Source organism: Strix uralensis, chromosome 4 (assembly GCF_047716275.1).
Source record: "Strix uralensis isolate ZFMK-TIS-50842 chromosome 4, bStrUra1, whole genome shotgun sequence".
Lineage (NCBI taxonomy): Eukaryota > Metazoa > Chordata > Aves > Strigiformes > Strigidae > Strix > Strix uralensis.
Window position 1 is genome coordinate 116,714,915 of NC_133975.1, and position 17,306 is coordinate 116,732,220.

At 35.6% G+C, this 17,306-nt stretch overlaps 1 protein-coding gene across 10 annotated transcripts in view; it reads right to left on the reverse strand.

Annotated features, from left to right (window-relative positions):
• The window catches only part of DICER1 (dicer 1, ribonuclease III), a 66,568-nt gene that overhangs the window by 17,436 nt on the left and 31,826 nt on the right, over positions 1 to 17,306 (reverse strand). For 8 of the 10 annotated variants that reach the window (XM_074868690.1, XM_074868693.1, XM_074868696.1 and 5 more), the window contains 13 exons: positions 16,276 to 16,748; positions 12,303 to 12,435; positions 10,842 to 11,084; positions 10,590 to 10,744; positions 9,122 to 9,254; positions 8,553 to 8,628; positions 7,306 to 7,445; positions 4,722 to 4,901; positions 3,641 to 3,854; positions 3,106 to 3,259; positions 742 to 924; positions 316 to 421; positions 40 to 215 (listed from right to left, as the gene is read on the reverse strand). In XM_074868690.1, the coding sequence (XP_074724791.1) occupies positions 40 to 215; positions 316 to 421; positions 742 to 924; positions 3,106 to 3,259; positions 3,641 to 3,854; positions 4,722 to 4,901; positions 7,306 to 7,445; positions 8,553 to 8,628; positions 9,122 to 9,254; positions 10,590 to 10,744; positions 10,842 to 11,084; positions 12,303 to 12,435; positions 16,276 to 16,748 (2,366 nt within the window). Of the gene's footprint in view, positions 1 to 39; positions 216 to 315; positions 422 to 741; positions 925 to 3,105; positions 3,260 to 3,640; positions 3,855 to 4,721; positions 4,902 to 7,305; positions 7,446 to 8,523; positions 8,629 to 9,117; positions 9,255 to 10,589; positions 10,745 to 10,841; positions 11,085 to 12,302; positions 12,436 to 16,275; positions 16,749 to 17,306 lie in introns of those variants that run through there. The other 2 variants (XM_074868699.1, XM_074868698.1) reach the window with 2 other exon arrangements.

Below are 17,306 nucleotides of genomic sequence, written 5' to 3' on the forward strand. Positions count from 1 at the left end.
GATATCATATTGAAAAATACATATTTAAAAAATACATGCCTGAAATCTGCAGGAAGTGATTTAACCCCTACACCAGCATCAGTGGCTGTTTGAGCTCTTAGTTCCTCTGCTGTCAAAAGGCAGTGCAGGCGGTAAAGTATGCTGGGGAGGCAAACTGCTTTTCTCCACAATGATGCTGGAATAGGATGTATAGCACAGAGCTCTGGAACCAGTATCTGGGGAGAGGAGTGGGGAAGAAAAGAATTTTACCTGGAAGGCCAGTCGCCAGATCACTTTCAAGAGAGGGGCAACTTCAATTAGATACTTCTATTTTACCTGCTTATTCTGCAGACTTTCCCACTTTGCTTTCCTCTTCTCAGCACTGCTTAGCGGAAGTGCTTTCCCCTTCTGATTCAAATGGCGAGGAGTCAAAAGATTAAGTCTAAAAACCATGTGAAAATACTTTAACGTAAGTATGTAATTAATGAATAGAACTTACTAGTCTAAACTTTCTGAAGCGATGACCTATTCTTAGTACTCAACCTTAATGCATTGTGAAGTGACACTTCTGGAAAAAAACAGACTCAACTTACAGTTGTTATAAATTAAGTTCCCCTCAAGAAAAAAAAAAAATCAGTTAATTATTTTGGAAAACACAAGCCCTCATCTTTATCTCATAATTTTTTTTTTAAAAAACAGAAAGACAAAATGCACTTTAATTGTCAAACTGCAAACATTGGACACAAATATGACTGTTGTTACCTTGAAGATGTGTGGTCCACATCCAGCAGTGGCTGGTTGAGATTGGTAAGGTCAAGATTATACTTTGTTTTATAATACTCAGCAAAAGTTTCATATTCAGGGGAAGGGAATTTACTGAGTGGAGTAAGATCAGTGTACACATCAGCTACATAGAATCGATGAGGCTGATCAAAATTTCGATACCTAAAAAATAACAAATATTTTGGCATATGTTATAGCATTAGAGTAAAGCTTGTGCGAAATTCTTCGTGTTCTAATGTGATCAGGTGATAAACTGCTAAATAGCTCCCTTGAGTTTTTGGCTGGTGAGTTTTTTGTTGCAGAAACCATTTGTTTAGTTAACTCAAATATTAAATGAGAAGTGTGCTATAACATAAGGAAGAATAAAGTCAACCTATAATATATGTAATGCCCTCTACAGAAACATTTAAATTAAATGCAGGATTATGTCTTCACTATCTAATATAAAATCAAGCTCTGGACAACAATCTCCAAGATTAATGCTGCAAATGATAATTTCTTAATTCCAAATATCTAAGAACTAAACTTGACAATTCGGCTTTTTAATGTCTAGTCTCCTATGTGCTACAACCAGTAGAAATGGAATTCTACTGTACACAAAGATTGTACTACCTCACGTCTAAACCGGCATTTTAACCAAATCCTCCTCCAAATGAAGTTAAAATACAAAACCCCAAATATGTAGTAAGGTAAATTCACAAGCCTTCCAAGGACAATGCAGTTCTTGTAATACAGACAAAATATTAGAAAAATAAAACCAGAATGCTGCCAACAGCTTTATTGTGGCTACTGATGCTCATTGGATACTATGGTGATAAACACGCACAGGAAAATAATAATAATAATGAAATCAACATTCAATATTTAGCTTTGTATATTAGCTTATTTTGTACTTTGATCTGCTGCATCTATCATTTTAAGCTTCTATTCAAATATCTAAATAGACATCTCTAAAATTAACATGCTATTAATGAGTCTTTTCAGCTTTCTTCCAAAGCCAAAAATCAAGAAAATCATATTCCCAGGCTGTCAGAACTTCTTCACTGAAGAACATGCTAGTTAAAGGAGCTTTCAGGAAATCCTTTTTTCTTATCTTATTCACAATCATGCCTATTCTGAAAAATTAAATCAGAACTGTACCAATACACAGTTACTGTATTATGCTTCCCCTGAGGAGCTTACAACCAAGTAGGATAGAGAAAGACAAGTATATATTTCCACCATTTTTCTGTTGACTGAAAACAGAAGTACCTGACATTCTGAGATTTCTTAGTGTATAAAACAAGGTCAAAAATTTTTTTGGTTTCTCCCAAGCCTGAACATTATCAGATGACAACTAATAATTCTCATAAAAGAGATGTATTCAGCCACCTATCCCAGGCCCACCCCAGTCAGAAGAAAAGAGAGGGAAGGGGGAATAATAATACTGGTTTAGTCACTGTGTCCAGATCTTCAGACAGGTGAAATACCAGAACTCCACTGAAGTCCAGCAACTGTGCTAATCTGCACCACCTGTGAGCTGCCTCTACAGTGTAAACTGATCACATGAAGTTATGCTTATACACAGTGATGGTCCGTCACCATGTTTTAACACTGGCAGTTTTACCACAGTATTCATCAGCACTGGTAGGAAGACATTTAAAGAAAAGGTCTACCACAGATAAGGCCAAAACAAAATACTAATATTTATCTTCCATATATATTTTGCAGTTACCATTGTTTACAATATACCAGGTACAAGCACAAGCCAGTCAGTCCATTTTCTTTTTTCACATCATACCAAACATGACATAGGAAATAACTAAGTCTCCACAAAACCTACCAATTCCAGAGAACCTTTGCATATCTAGTACATAAAATGATGTAAAATTCTCCTCTAAATACCACTCAGTAGAAAGATTTTTTTAACTGGTCTTTTTCACTTGTTAATTTTTCCATCTACCAACAGCATACCTTCCTTTAGCAGGCCTTTGGTGTGAATAAGCATCAACCAGAGAACAGGACTCCCACTCAGTCTTCCAAATTAAAATTGGTTTCAGCGAGCCAGTTCTTTATGAAGTTGACACATTTTATCAGAATACTATGTAAGTCTTGTGGTGAACTCTACTATTCCTAATAAAAGGTAATGAGTCTTGGGAGGTCTAAACACTTAAATCCTACTACATAAGATTAACTGTTGACTAAAAAAATACCTTTAAATTATTTGAGACACCACCAGATATCTTCAGATTAATAGCATACGTTTCTTACAGACAATTCTGTTGCAGTTAGTAACATCCCCTTATTAGCAGTGTTCGTATAAGTACAGTGGGCACATACCTAAAGTACGTGTACAGTACTCACCGTGGAATGATAACTGCATCCTGGTAATCTTCTAACTTGAAAATAAAAGGCATTTCTTTTGTATATTGTGTACTGGGAATGCCTGTACGCGCCTCAGATTTCTCAATGTCTTCCATAAACTTAAAGTCAATGTCCAAAGTGCTGGAGTCATCAACTTAAAAAGGAAAATGCATAACTCAGTTATTCAGGGGAGAGTTTTCCAGGCTGAATTTTTCTTGGGAGTTGTAAATTACAAAATTTTTTGATTATTCTATACACAGACTTGATTATTTAAAAAAAATTTCAAAGGACACATATATATGATTTTAGACTCTTATGGCATCAGCTGAAACCTACTATAAATCAACTCACATCACCACGTTAGAACTAATTTGAAATTGTGAAGAAGTAATAAAAATATAACTGACAAACTTTCATACTACCACATGTGATATTATTACTACAGCTAACACTTGAAATTTAACATAAACATTAACAAACACGTTGCTAAAGGAATTCAAGACAAATATTTAAAAAACAAGAGCTCTGTTCTTACCAACATTAAGAGGTAGAACACAATAGGCTGAATCAGCTTCTGTGGGTTTGAACTCTAGTGCAGGTTTCTCAAGACGAAGAATATGTGAAAAAATGTACTGATGGAGTCGTGTTATCAGCTCAAGCATTTGCAGAGACAGAGTAAAACCAGATTTCTTAAGCTCAATAGATATCGTAACCTCTCCAGAGCGAGTATACACAGGAAAGTGGGGAATCTAAGTAAGAAAAAAACCCAAAAGAAATCAAGTGAGAAAATCCAGAGTAGGATGTCTCTACAGAGTACCGATTAATTCAGATACTGAGGTAGTGCTTGCCTGACCCCACAGCAAACCGGATCAGAATTTTTACCTTTGATGACCTTCAACTATAGATGAGATTTTGAAGGCTTAAAGAATGACTGGTTTTGTTTTGGTCTTTGTTGTTGGGGCGTTTTTGTTTTTTTTCTTTTTTTTTTTTAATAGTTCTCCTTGTGTTTTACAGCTCTTCTCTTTATATCAGATCAAGTGAAAATGGAAGTCTTCCATTATGGAGGAACAAATGTGAAAACCAGCAATAGTCCTGAAAGGTTTTCTTCTGTGGACAATGAAAATATAATTTGAAGAAATCTTCCTCAGCTGAGTCTCATCCACAGAAAATGCCTTTCTATTAAAAATTTTCAAAGCAAGAAGTGCTAATTTCAATTAATATGGCCTAGTTTTTCTGTTGCTGCAGATCAGGAGTGCTGAGAGGACTCGTAACCATAGCTTTCATATAGATAAGGTAGCGCTGCAGGCCATCTCTGTAGCTGATACACCATTCCTATCATACCTCATACAAAAAAGGAAGAGCGTTTTGAACTTGCCACTGAAAAATAATAAAATTGTAAAACAAAAGTTTGGCAAAAATAGAACAGAGTGTTCCATCACTAAAGACAGAAAATGAAGTGGTGACTGGACTGGATGGATAATTATTGCTTATTTCTGGAGGCTACTTGATACAAGCGGCATTTATGGTTATTTCCAAGTCTTCAGTCTGGGGGTGGAGAATAAGGGAAAATGACAGGTTGTAAGGCATGCAGAATAAGGAAAGAAGCGAGATTCTACCTGAGGTATAGGTTTGGCTGTCAATATGCCAAAGCATCTTGTTGTATCTTCAGGAGGATATAGCTTTCGTCTCCTGAAGTTGAGCTCATCAGGTAGAGGAGTCGTTAACACCATTCCTATTACATACAGGTAACATGGCTGTTCAGGTTTGGGATAACTATCCCTCAAACATTCTGGAATCTAAAAATCAAAAAAAGAAAAAAAACATTAACATGATAAAAATCAGCAAAATTCACCTAAATATTATTCTTTCAACAAGGTTTCACACGTTTATTTGGAAAGTTATTGCTAAAAACAAGGAATCAAAAAAAAAATCTGGACTTAAGTAACATTTTCTTTCTGAACCAAAAACGTTTGGTCAGCAGTCTGGCCTGGCAGCCATGAGATCTGCCCAAACACTTACATTAAGGGAGCACAACGCTCCCAGATCTTCTTGTTTGCCAAGAGGCAATTTCCATTACATCCCTAAACTTCCTCTGTATCCACGCTGTGTTATAAATGCAAGACTAACTGTAGAACACAGACAGCACTTCACCATAAATACAACTGAAGTTTTGATGCCAATTTCCGTATTTAGCCAGTAACTGTGGAGCACGCTTTATGGCCAAGGTCTTTGGACCTTAACAGTAGAAGGGAAAAAGAAAAAAAAAAGGAAAGAAAAAATGTGCACGCAGACGAAAAAAATCCCAGTAATTCAAGTTTCATGTAAGGTTGGCTGAACTTACAGCTTCATTAACACGGACTCTTTTCCCAAGCAGAACTGTTTAAGTATCAAAAATTTTTTTTTATATACTTGGGACAAACACACAGAACAAAATTCAATACAATGACCCTTTGCCCAGGCACTACACTATAGAAGTTTTCTAATAACAATTCTAGCTTGCAGATGCAAATATTCACAACAGCCACAAGACTTTTAACTCTGCTGCTCATATCTGTCATAGACCTTAAGAAACCATGCTTTCTATTTGGTAGGAGTTCATTACTTTGTAGGTCTCAAAAATCATCCTCCTGTTTATTGAAAACTAAATTGCAACATATGTAGTCCTAGATTGTAAAATTACACTGTAGCAAAACTATGGCCTTGGCTTAATGGAAAATTACTTATAAGTTTAATAGCTATATTAAGCCCAAGAGGATCCTGTAGACCTTCAACATTTGCCAAAGCTTCTTTTCCAGATGTGAAAAGTTGGTACAAAAGCAAGGGAAAGTATTCTTGGATTCTGCATTAAAAAAACAACTGAGAAAGAATGATGCATCATTTGACAAATCAACTCTTCTGAATGAAAGATACCATAATTGTGCATTTTACGAGTCATCCCTATTCCAACAATCACTAGTGAGGTAAGAGAACTAAGAAAGGTGCTTGTAACAAGAAGCACCAAGAAACACTGTGCAAAGATTCAAACTATTTATGAAGTCTTGCAAGAAAAAAGTTCTCATCTGTTGTTCCCTCTGTCATATACTCTGTGATGCCATGGCATCCTTTCCTAAGCTCTCCTAATAACCAATTATTTCAACTGCTAATAAAACTGGGGCATTTGGAGGATGCCAAGAATGGAATTACTTAAGAGCTATCACCATAACTGACGCTGCACATGAACGTACAACACAGCACTGTAGCATACTACAGTAAGCATATATGCTGACATTCCTACATGTGACCAAAGGCTATGGGCTTCTCTGTGAAATGCAAAGGTTATCAGAAGCTGCTATGCAATCTACTGAATGAGTTACCTGTTCTAGTCAAAGGACCTTAAGACAGAACCTATAAAAACTGCAGGAGAAGGAAGATTCTGGAATAGTTGCAAAATAATCTGACAAAGCTTCTTTTCTCCATTTTCTATTACTTTTAAAGTATTTGACATTCCCCCATAAATACTAAGTACGATTCTACAAAATGATGTGGCTGAAACTTGTAACGGATCTATGGATAAGTTACTTAACAATGCAGAGCTACACTAAGTATCTTATGTGATCCCCTTTATTTATTTTAAATATTAAGTATAATATTTAAAACTAAAGTAAAAAAATATTAAAAATACACTTACTTGGTATTCTTAGATTTAAACCAAAAATTACAAAATTCTGTGTTCAACCAGTAAAGTCAAACTAAACCAAGCATCCAATAAAAAAAAAAAAAAAAAATTTTTGTCTTTAGCACCTGGCAGGTAACTCTGACCCCCTGGGCATCTCCTTCAATCTTCAATTATTTGTCTAGAAAGCCAGTAATTCTTCCTTTGCTCTAGTAAAATCTTTAAGTTCTCTGGTAAATATACAGAATATTAATGCAGGAGAATTCTTCCTCCCAGTTATTTCTATACTAGGCAAATACAGTCAACAAGCTTTACAGAAAGTGTACATTCTTTGAACTACAGGCATGCTTCCAAAGCATATGGTCCCATAAGCTCATTCAGGTAATAGTGCAAGTTTCCATACAGTTAAAACGGCAAAATATTTCCACTGCAAATGCAAGCCTTGTTGTAAAAGAGTCTTATCAGATAAGATTAGGAGTTGGCAATTTTGTCTGATCAGTCCATAAAGCATTTGATCAGAGATGTGGACAGCAGTAAGCGATACTAACAGCTTTAGGATAGCACTGTCTTCTTTTTGTAGAGCCTGGCCTTCCTGGAACACTGGTTTCTTCTTCATCATGTAAATCAAGCTCCTCCTCATATTTAACCGTTTCTTTACCAACTGGCATCAAATGATCATCCAGTTCACCTGAATATTATAAAAGAGTAGAAAGAAATACCATTATGAGCAACCAAATCTCGGTTCCTTCAAACACTATGCAGTAGATATAGCTGCTCATGAAAACACCTCACCTAAGTTTTTAAAATACACTTACTGCTGCAAGGCTCTGAAAGTGTAACTTTGGGGAAAGAGTGATAAAGGTTGCATTTTTGGCAAAAATACTTATTTATAGTAAAAAACTCTGAAATTTTAATTAAAAAATTAAATTCTATAAAGAAAAAATAAACTCTTTTTTGCCCATAAAAAACAACCAGTGACTGAAATACTCATTTAAAAATCACTCACATGGAGTTATGCCAAGAAAGTTATATTTCTGTATCATTCTAAAAAGGAAATTACTACTGTTGAATGTGCACTCTCAACACTGAGTTGAGCCATCATGGTGTTATTCTTGGATACATTTATTTGTATGAATTCAGTGATCAAAAAGGTTTAACTCAGGCAAAAAAAAAAAAATAAACCCCAGACCTACAAATTTTTTTCCTTAAAAAAGACATAAATACTTCTGTACTTCATCAAAGCACCCATAACACAGAATTCTCTTTAAAACAATCCACAATAAAGATTATGCTCCATTACACTTATTAGAGACAAGACAGCTGAAGTAATCCTACAATGTCCTATTTTTGGAACATGACTTACGATAGAGAATACAATAAATTTAGGATATTTTATATTTTAATTTGTTACAATTCACTTTAAAAAAAACAAGTTATTTTTTGGCTGCAGGATGTAGTCCCTGACGTATAATCAACATCTAGAGAACAAGACTCTCTTCCCCATTTATTAAGTATATTCAATGTCAAATCTCCGTGTCTTGTATTAACGTTGCATTTGCTATTTAAGACAAAATATGTTAAGTAACAAGATTCCCCGGAAAACTTTACTTTAGCTTATAAAGTGTAAGCTAAATTAGTCAGTACATGATCATATCACAAAACAAGGTAAGAGAAAGGAAGCTATAGTAGATGGCTAGAGCAGAAATGCATGTATATGCATAACATCTGTACCATGTTCAATTTCTCAATTATAGAATATTCTTTACCAAAGAGGTGTTGCTTCTCCAGTTCTTACCAATTTTGTGCAGTTTTTCACAGCAAATAAGAGCTACAACTCTCTCAGCCAGTCTTGCACAACTCATTGGAGGACCCTATAAACATTTAAGTACGTCTTAAAAACTTTGTTTGATTAGCACATTACTTATTATAAATGTTTAATTAGTTTAATTTAACACAAACATATTAGGTAAGCAAAACTTTAAAAACAAAAATATATTGATGACAGTTTTGTGAAAATGTTCAGGCTTATGCTCTTTTCCCACAGAAGCCAAAATTACAAGAATTCAACATACTGTTGATCAAAACCAATAAAGGACATTTTGCTACAACTGATACATACATGTGTGAAAAAACAAGCACTGGTAAGAATATCTAAATATTTTTGCCTTTAGAATAAACAGTAACTGCTGGAAAACAGATTATAATGGAATCAAACAGTGATCTAAAGACAGTTACAGAACACAATACAGGAAAAGAAAAAGTGATTTTCATTAATAACAACGAAACTAATTCTCAAAATGGCACAGACACATCTATACCAACATATTTACTTATTTCCATGCTTTTCCTTCCCCAAATACCTACAACAATTGAAGCTCGAAGAGGTGAGTTGATTGGCAGGTAGAGAATAGAGTAAAATGTATGATCAGGTAGTTCTCGGGTTTTACACTTGGGAGCTAGGTGTGTAAATGGATCACTTGGTAATCTAGCGCAGTACCTGAATTGACAAAACATTTTACAAATCATCAAAACCTGCAAATTGAAATCTAAACACATTTCAGTGGAATCTTGCCTTACTGGTGTAAACACTACACAAGATGATTTCAGGTCATTCTGAGCACTACAAGGGTACACTGCTGACTTGTAGTCAACTAACTATCAAGCAGAAGACCTCCAAGTCCTTCACCGCAAAGCTGGTCTCCAGCAAGGTGGTTCCAAGGTTGTAATGACGCAAAAGACTGCTTCACCTCAGGTCCCAGAGTTTGCATTTTGTCTTTGTTCAATCTGAGTTTACTGTTATCCTATTCCTTCAATTTGTTATGGCTCCTCCACTGCACTCACTTCTCCCTCTCCCAACTTTGTGTCAAATGCAAATGTGCTGATGTTAAACTGTACTGGACCTCCTAATGCCACATATAACCAGCTGTCAGCTAGACTTTGAACCATCTACCGTTACACCCTTCGAATCTGACTGATTTGCCAGGTTTTATTTACTCGGCAGTCCACCAAAATGGTCTGCATCTCAAGAATTTGGCTACTAAGGTACTATGGCAACTGCATCAAAAGCTTCACTTAAGGAAATGACATTCACTGATTTTCTACTGTCAATTACTTCATCACACAGAAGGCAACAAGGCTGGTCGGGCTGATGCCAACCCCCTTTTCCTTTACGTGCCTGGAAATTGCTTCCATAAGGACTTGATACATAATATTCCATATGACTAAGGTAAAATTGACCAGACTGTAGCTCCCTGGATCCTGCATTTTTTGAAGTATCGTAACATTTACCTTTTCCTGTCACTGAGGATCTCCTCTAATTGCCATGGCCTTACAAAGATGGTATTTGGCTAGCTCCCTTAGAAGCACACCATCCTGTCTTGTGGACTTGTATTATGTTCAGCTTATTCACTATGCTTTTGTTTTTAAACATGACAACAGATTGCTATTACATATGTGAATATTAGAAGTGGAAGATCTTACCACAGTTTTGACAAGCCACTTCATTTATTTATTTTTAAAGCTAGCTTGTCAAGAGCAAAAAAACAAAAAAATAATCTTACTACCCATTTTGAAACTGCATGTTTTCAGGGTAGCTTTTAATTCAACAGCAATCAATATCACTACAGTTATTATCAGGGATAGAACCTCTGTAGGATAAAGAGACAAAAACCAAATTAACCTTTCATACAGCTGTGACTGCTTTCTTTAGAAGATTCTGATAAGAGTTCTAAGAGGAAATGTGTACAATGCCCCTGCCTATGCCTCCATGTTGCAAGACAGTCTAAGAAGTTTTTTATTCAAACACAGGGTAAAAAGTAAATATGTCTCTTACCTATTTATGTGTCCAATAGCAGTGTTAATAGTAACTCTTGGGCTGTTCTCATCTGGCCTCAACACATAGGGTGGAAATACATCATCATCATCAACAATGGGTTCAGCATCAGTTTCATTGGTATCAACAGATTTTGAGCATTTGTTTCTGAGGATCTTAACATTTCAAGAACAGAACGTGATGAGAGATTTTTCTCTTAAAAAATACTAGGATATATTTAACAAAACCAGGCAAAATTCTTTGACCTCATACCTTCTCAATTGCTTTGTATGTCTTAAGATCTTCTTCAAAACTTTTGATTTTGTCTGTATCTGCTAACATAATGTAATTGGAAATTGGTGCTCTAGCTCTTCCTTTTGACTGTACATAGGAACGGTATTCTGTGGGCAGATCAAAACGCACCACCAAGTTGCATTTTGGTATGTCAACACCCTCTTCTACAATACTAGTAGCAATAAGTAGGTTGGTCTCATGTGCTCGAAATTTTCTAAGAACCTGCAAAAGTAATTGAGACAAATTTGAGAGATTAGTCTGAGATCTGTTTCCATCACCAGATTCACCAAAAGCTAATAAAAATAAGGAGAGTGGATCAGACATTCTAAAAACTTGTCTAAATATGCAGATATAAAACTATTACAAAAAAATCTTTTCAGGAACACAGCAAGTCTATTTATTAGAACAGATAGATTTCTAGGAATCAAATCTGGTATGTGGAATTACATGAGTCCAAGAAGCTAGTACATCTCTAGAAATGGAGAGGATCCCACCTATTAATTTACAATTTTTCAGCTGTAGTATAAAAAAAAAAAAAGCTGCTTTCAGGACAACACCTTTGTCAACCATTTCTGAGGTTGAAACATCACAGAATCATCTAGGTTGGAAAGGACCTTGAAGATCATCCAGTCCAACCATTAACCTAGCACTGCCAGTTCCCATCTACACCATATCTCTCAGCGCTATGTCGACCCTACCCTTAAACACCTCCAGGGATGGGGACTCCACCACCTCCCTGGGCAATCCATTCCACTGCCTAATAACCCGTTCTGTAAAGAAATACTTCCTGACATCTAGTCTAAAATCCTTGGCTGGTGGAGCACATTCTAGAGCTGGTAATTCCAATCTTTATACTATTTACCATACAACACTAAGGAAGGTTTTGAGGGGCAGGGCAGTAGGGAAGGAGATGGGGGGAGGTCAGAAGGACAACCCAGACAGGTGTGAGGAATAAATGCATTTGCTTCCAAAATAATTCACATGCTTTAAGTGAGGTCAAAATCATGGGGCTTTATATTTACGTCATTTAATGACTTACCAAATTCACTTTTAGCAAAGATGAATATTAAAACCAGCTTAACTGTTGAAAATGTCAGAAACCTTGATTTTCTTTACAGTATTACTGTGCTACTAACCCAAATGCAGAATTAGATGGTTGATGATCTAACTGGACACAAACATGATTTTACATGAAGTTTTAATTTCTGTTTGTATAATATGACATACCAATGTCTCCAAACCTGTTTGTTGGGTTTTTTTATTTTACATCTGTGTCTCCAATAAGTATGTATATTTGTTAAACCAAGGGTATTCCCTGAACTTCCAATGGCTGTGCTCCAGACTCTGCCTGTTGGTTTTTGTTTTTAAAGACACACACATTAAAAAAAAAAAAAACGTTCTGAAGGTACTGCTAGTTTCAATTATTTTTCTTGAAGTTACCTCTTCCTGCTTTCTGAATTCTACTTCCATCTGCTTGTTACGGGGCTGGTTCTTGCCAATGCCATGTCCAGTTATAAAATTGCTACTGATGTAAGCCAGTTCTGGATCTTGCTTCCCAGCTTCTTTTATCAACCTAAAAATATTACATGCATTTTTAGAAGCCACACAACTCAGAAAATGGAATACAATCTTTTGTTTGCAAGACCTATGTTAAAAGAAAAAAATGGAAGCATGACAATTAAGCCATGCTAACACATAAACTGACCTTAGTCTTCTCTAAAAACACTACTCCTAGTGAAAACCTCTGTAAGGATAATAAAAGACAGACTGCATACATACACAGCATGCATCACACACATTTCAGGTCTATCATGGTAAAACCAGATAATTTGAAACCAATCTATTACTCTAAGGTTTCCTGTTGTTAAGGCACCCTACTCACAATCACTTTAATTAATCTCATTTTCTGTAAATTATGACTGATTTTAACAGAAAGACTTGTAACTGCTCCCTCAAAGTATGTTAATTTTTAGGTTAAAACATAGATTTTTATTCTCCTTGATATTAAAATACATAATCTGTTCAGGCATACTAATAACAAAATGTTGACCTGCCTTTCTAAAGAGCAATGCTCAGCTTACCCAGTGAGATGTTTACTATATTTGAAATTAACCCAAATGTATCTACAATTGGAGGATTTAATCTGATTCTTTAAAAGGAAAACTGAACAGGGAGGTGAGGATCATCCATGTTCTTACTGCCCTGTCCTTCTTTAGGTTACAGAAGCAGAAAAGGCTGGCTTCTGCAGTTTTAATTTCACAAGGTAGAAGACAGCTTATATAAATAATGCACTGAATCTAGAACTAGTCATTTATGGATTTAAAAGCATAACTACATTGTGTAACTGAAGTATGCTGTAGCATCCTTAGTTAATCTGTTCTCAGCATGGATAGAACCTGGGATTTCTCAACCCTAACAGGTTTTTGAGCAGCAGAGCCAATAAAAATCAAGGGATCATATACAAAAAATTACATCCCTTGCATGTCTTGCTATAGCCATCCCAGTATTAATCTGCTCACAGTACATCCATCGTGCTCTTCATATCCAAAGGACAGCCTGCCTCTGTATACCTCCAACAGTAATTCAAACCTTTCTCAATTACATCTCTAGCAGTTCTGTCTCACATATAAGATGGGTGCTGTGCCAGTCCCCAGCTACGTGCCTACCGCCTGCCCCGCAAGCTACTGCCAAACCAGATGGAAAATGGTGACGTTCTCCCTGCCCTTTCTACCCTTGGAAAACTACTGAAGTCTCTCACCTTTACCTGGTTGCTGTTTTTAACAAGATTTATGGGAACACAGCACACCTTGAAGACTGACTTCCTTTGCAGTCTGTTAAAACTGGAATGGACAGGGAGTATAGGCAAGAGAATGGGAAAGGAGCAAATTGCTTGCTATATTTACGGAAACAGACTAGAAGGATCCTCCTGTACTAAAATGCATATTTGTTAGTTCAAGGCTGAACGGATTCATGTTTCTGTATGCAGTCTAGGCTCTTGAGACAGACATACTAAGGAAATATCGGTTAATAATTGGACAAAAAATCCTCATTATTTTTTTGTATTTATTTTTCCACATGGTATTTCTGTCAAGTCATACAGCTTCAGTCTGAGTACCTACTAAGCATCTCAAACATTCTTACTGTATCTCACTTATTACAGAAGTAAACAATTAAAAACATCTGAACAAACATTTCACTGTGTACATCTTTGGCAAGTTCTTAAGAAACATTCAAGACTTCAACCTTGTGCTTAAAAAAGTATTATTAGAGGTAGGTAACAGGTGTTGTTTTTCAAACAGATAAAAAAACTTCTGCTTTCAGACCCCTCTCTAAGGGAGTTGAAAGGCACTGCAATGAAAATGGAAGGAAACTGGGCTTTAGAAAACGTTTTCTCTTCCGAAAAGCTTACAGGCACCTGAACTCAACACCAAAAAACCCCAGTAAGTCAGCCACTTCATCAGTTCTTTGTAATAATAACGATCAAAGAATAAGTTTGGTGTGGGTTTTTTTGTATTTTTCTAATTTGTAGTATTTACAGTATGTGCAGTGGCTGTTGCTAAAGTTCTTTAAAGAAAGAGATCACTGCTTCAGAGAAAATTCTTACCTATTTCTCCCAGAAAGTACAACATATGCCACGAATTTTGGCCTTCCTTAGTCATCATGGACCTCAGAAAATGGGATTCTAAGTCTCTAAATACTACAATAAATATGTTTTAAGAAAAATTGTATTTCTGCTTTAACTTAGTTCTGTATAACAATCCATACCGGATTACCGGAAGCTTGAGTGGTTTTGATATACTAATTCAAACACTCATGACTTCCTAATTCAGGAGACAGTCTTTCCACCTATATATGCAGCATAAGTATAGCTACAATCAAGCAGAGGCCCTTGAACTAAATCCACTCAACTGAAGTCAGCCTACAGTGAGGTTCTCCACTGAAAGCTTTCAGTCTTAATTCCAACAGCTCAGGTCTGCTTATCATCCAGGTATTTTAAGACCAGGTGTGTTACATGAGGTAAAGGAGCATTTGGAGAATCTGCTAACTAACTTTCAGAAGTGAATGAGAAGTTACATATAGTTTTACTCTTTGCTGCCAATAACTTGTACCAAAGGTGCCTAAAACTTAAAGATGGCAGAATTCGGTTACCTATTTCATCTAGACATCATATTCTGTCAGGTTCAACAGCAGTTAGGATATAGTATAGTGTATAAATCAGTCTACAAGAATGCACAGAATAGAATTTAAATCACATTCATAATTTAGAAGAAAAAAATGTTCACAATTCTGTTCAATCCTTATAGGATAATGAAATACTCATTTCAGTTCAGCAAAAATTTATCAGAATCTGTTAATGTTATTGCTTCAGAGGTTATTAACAGAACATGTTCATTTCACTGAATGGCTTAGTTTGCCTCATATTGCACATTTATGTAAACATATTTAAAAATGCAAAAAAAGGTAAAGAAAAAATATGAAGTTCAAAAAAAACATACTGGCAAGTCTGCAGATCAAAGAATATATTATACACTCAAACTACTGACTCAAGCAAAAAGGTAACAACAGAAGAGTCAGATTCCAAGGTATCCAGAATGCAAAAACCAAACTGCACAGGACATTTATCACACTATCAAAAAAACCAACCAAACACCCCAAATCAAGATAGGTGAATAAATCAGATGTCATTTATGGTTTGTGACAAATAGGATTTAACAATTAAGTGTTATGTATAACTAACGTGGATCACGTTCAGGAATAAGAACTAATAAGGAACTAGAGTACTGCATAGTATATACTGGCAAATACTCCAGGGTTTGTATTTTTCTTAGTAGAGACTGCAAGAAAGCGCTTAGTGTTTGACTGAATAGGTGTTTTAAAAACACCAACTGCTACAGTAGCACTGGTAAATTTTAAGAGATATTTGTGCAAGGGCAAATTTGATTTTCTGTAGACTTGGATCATATGATAATGTGATTTAGCAAGGTAACGGTAAAATTTCCAGAAGTATTGCACTCAGTAGGTTAGAGATGTTTCCAGCACCCATTGCAAACATAAATTTAAAGACTGATTAACACAAATCAGTATATGGCTATTTTACAGGTTAAATGCAGTATTTCACATTGTGCCTTCTAAAGGAATCAAATTACAAACTCGGGCCCAAAACATGCCCTTGAGTAAAATTTTCAAAGATGCATGCTCTTCCCATCCACTCCATATATACATAGCCTGAATTTTTTTTGTGTGTGTTATTCTTTACACAGATCCAGTATGATCTCTTGAACCAACTTTAAAATAAAGTTCTGAAAATACAAGACAACCTCCTATATATTCATTATATTAACAATCATGTGCTGGCAGCTGAGTCTGCCTTTTTTTTTTTTTTTTTCTCTTTTTTTTAAATAAAAAGCTTTACCTATTTAGAACAACTGCTGTGTATCTTCTTTCCACAAAAATAATTCCACACAAAATATTAGTAAAGGGAGATGGGAAATTAGTCTCTGGCTTCTCTTTCTCCTCAATTTCTTCATCCTCATCATCATCTTCAGAATCACTCCAAGATACGTAATTATCCTGATTCCTATTGTTATACCATTCAACACTTTCAAACTGCTGCCGTTCATATGGTTTATATTTGCGCAAGATTTCAAGCAGCTTTATTACTTTTGGGGTTACAAATTTCAGGTCAAGTGAGGCAGGCGAGAAGTGCTCTTCACAGAGTGCATGTATTTTCCTTAGGAAAGTGTCTGTAAACAATAAAAATTTCCTGTGCAGCTCCTCTTGTTCGTGTTTGATATACTTCTGTAGCTCTCTCACCATCATCCCAGCTACCTTATCTGCACACCAGGGTCCCAGAACAACCAACACAGCTCGACAGTCTGACAATATCTACAACACATGAATTCAAATATCAGTTCAGATAGTACATTCATGAACTATTTATTCATTTAAGACTGGGATCTTGTTTCTCATATAGCAATCTTTGTAAGGATTATGATAATTGCTCTATTATAAAAATATTTAGAAGTCTGCTTTTGCTATTTAGATGACCTTGGGAGCTTTGGTGTTTGTAAAAGAGCAAGTTTCCCCCTCCCCCCTCAATTACTACAACCAAACTTTGTACATTTCTGAATCTCAAAAAAACAAGTTAAAAGGGTATTTTACAATTTTGTGGAATTGTATTTGAAATTTACCTTAAGATAATTATACTAAAAAGGAGAATACTTCTTGAGGCAGCTAGATAAATAAAGCAGAAGTTATTATCCCTTATATTTAACAGAGAACTAATAAAATAAACACTTTACTGGGCATTTTTACTTTATTTGTTACTGATACTTGCCACGGTTTCAAAACTATATAACCAATGGCCCTAGCGAGATCTTAGCAAGACTAGCCTCTCCAAGGCAAAAAATTAGGGGTTTGTATGTGTGGGTGGAATAGGAAAAA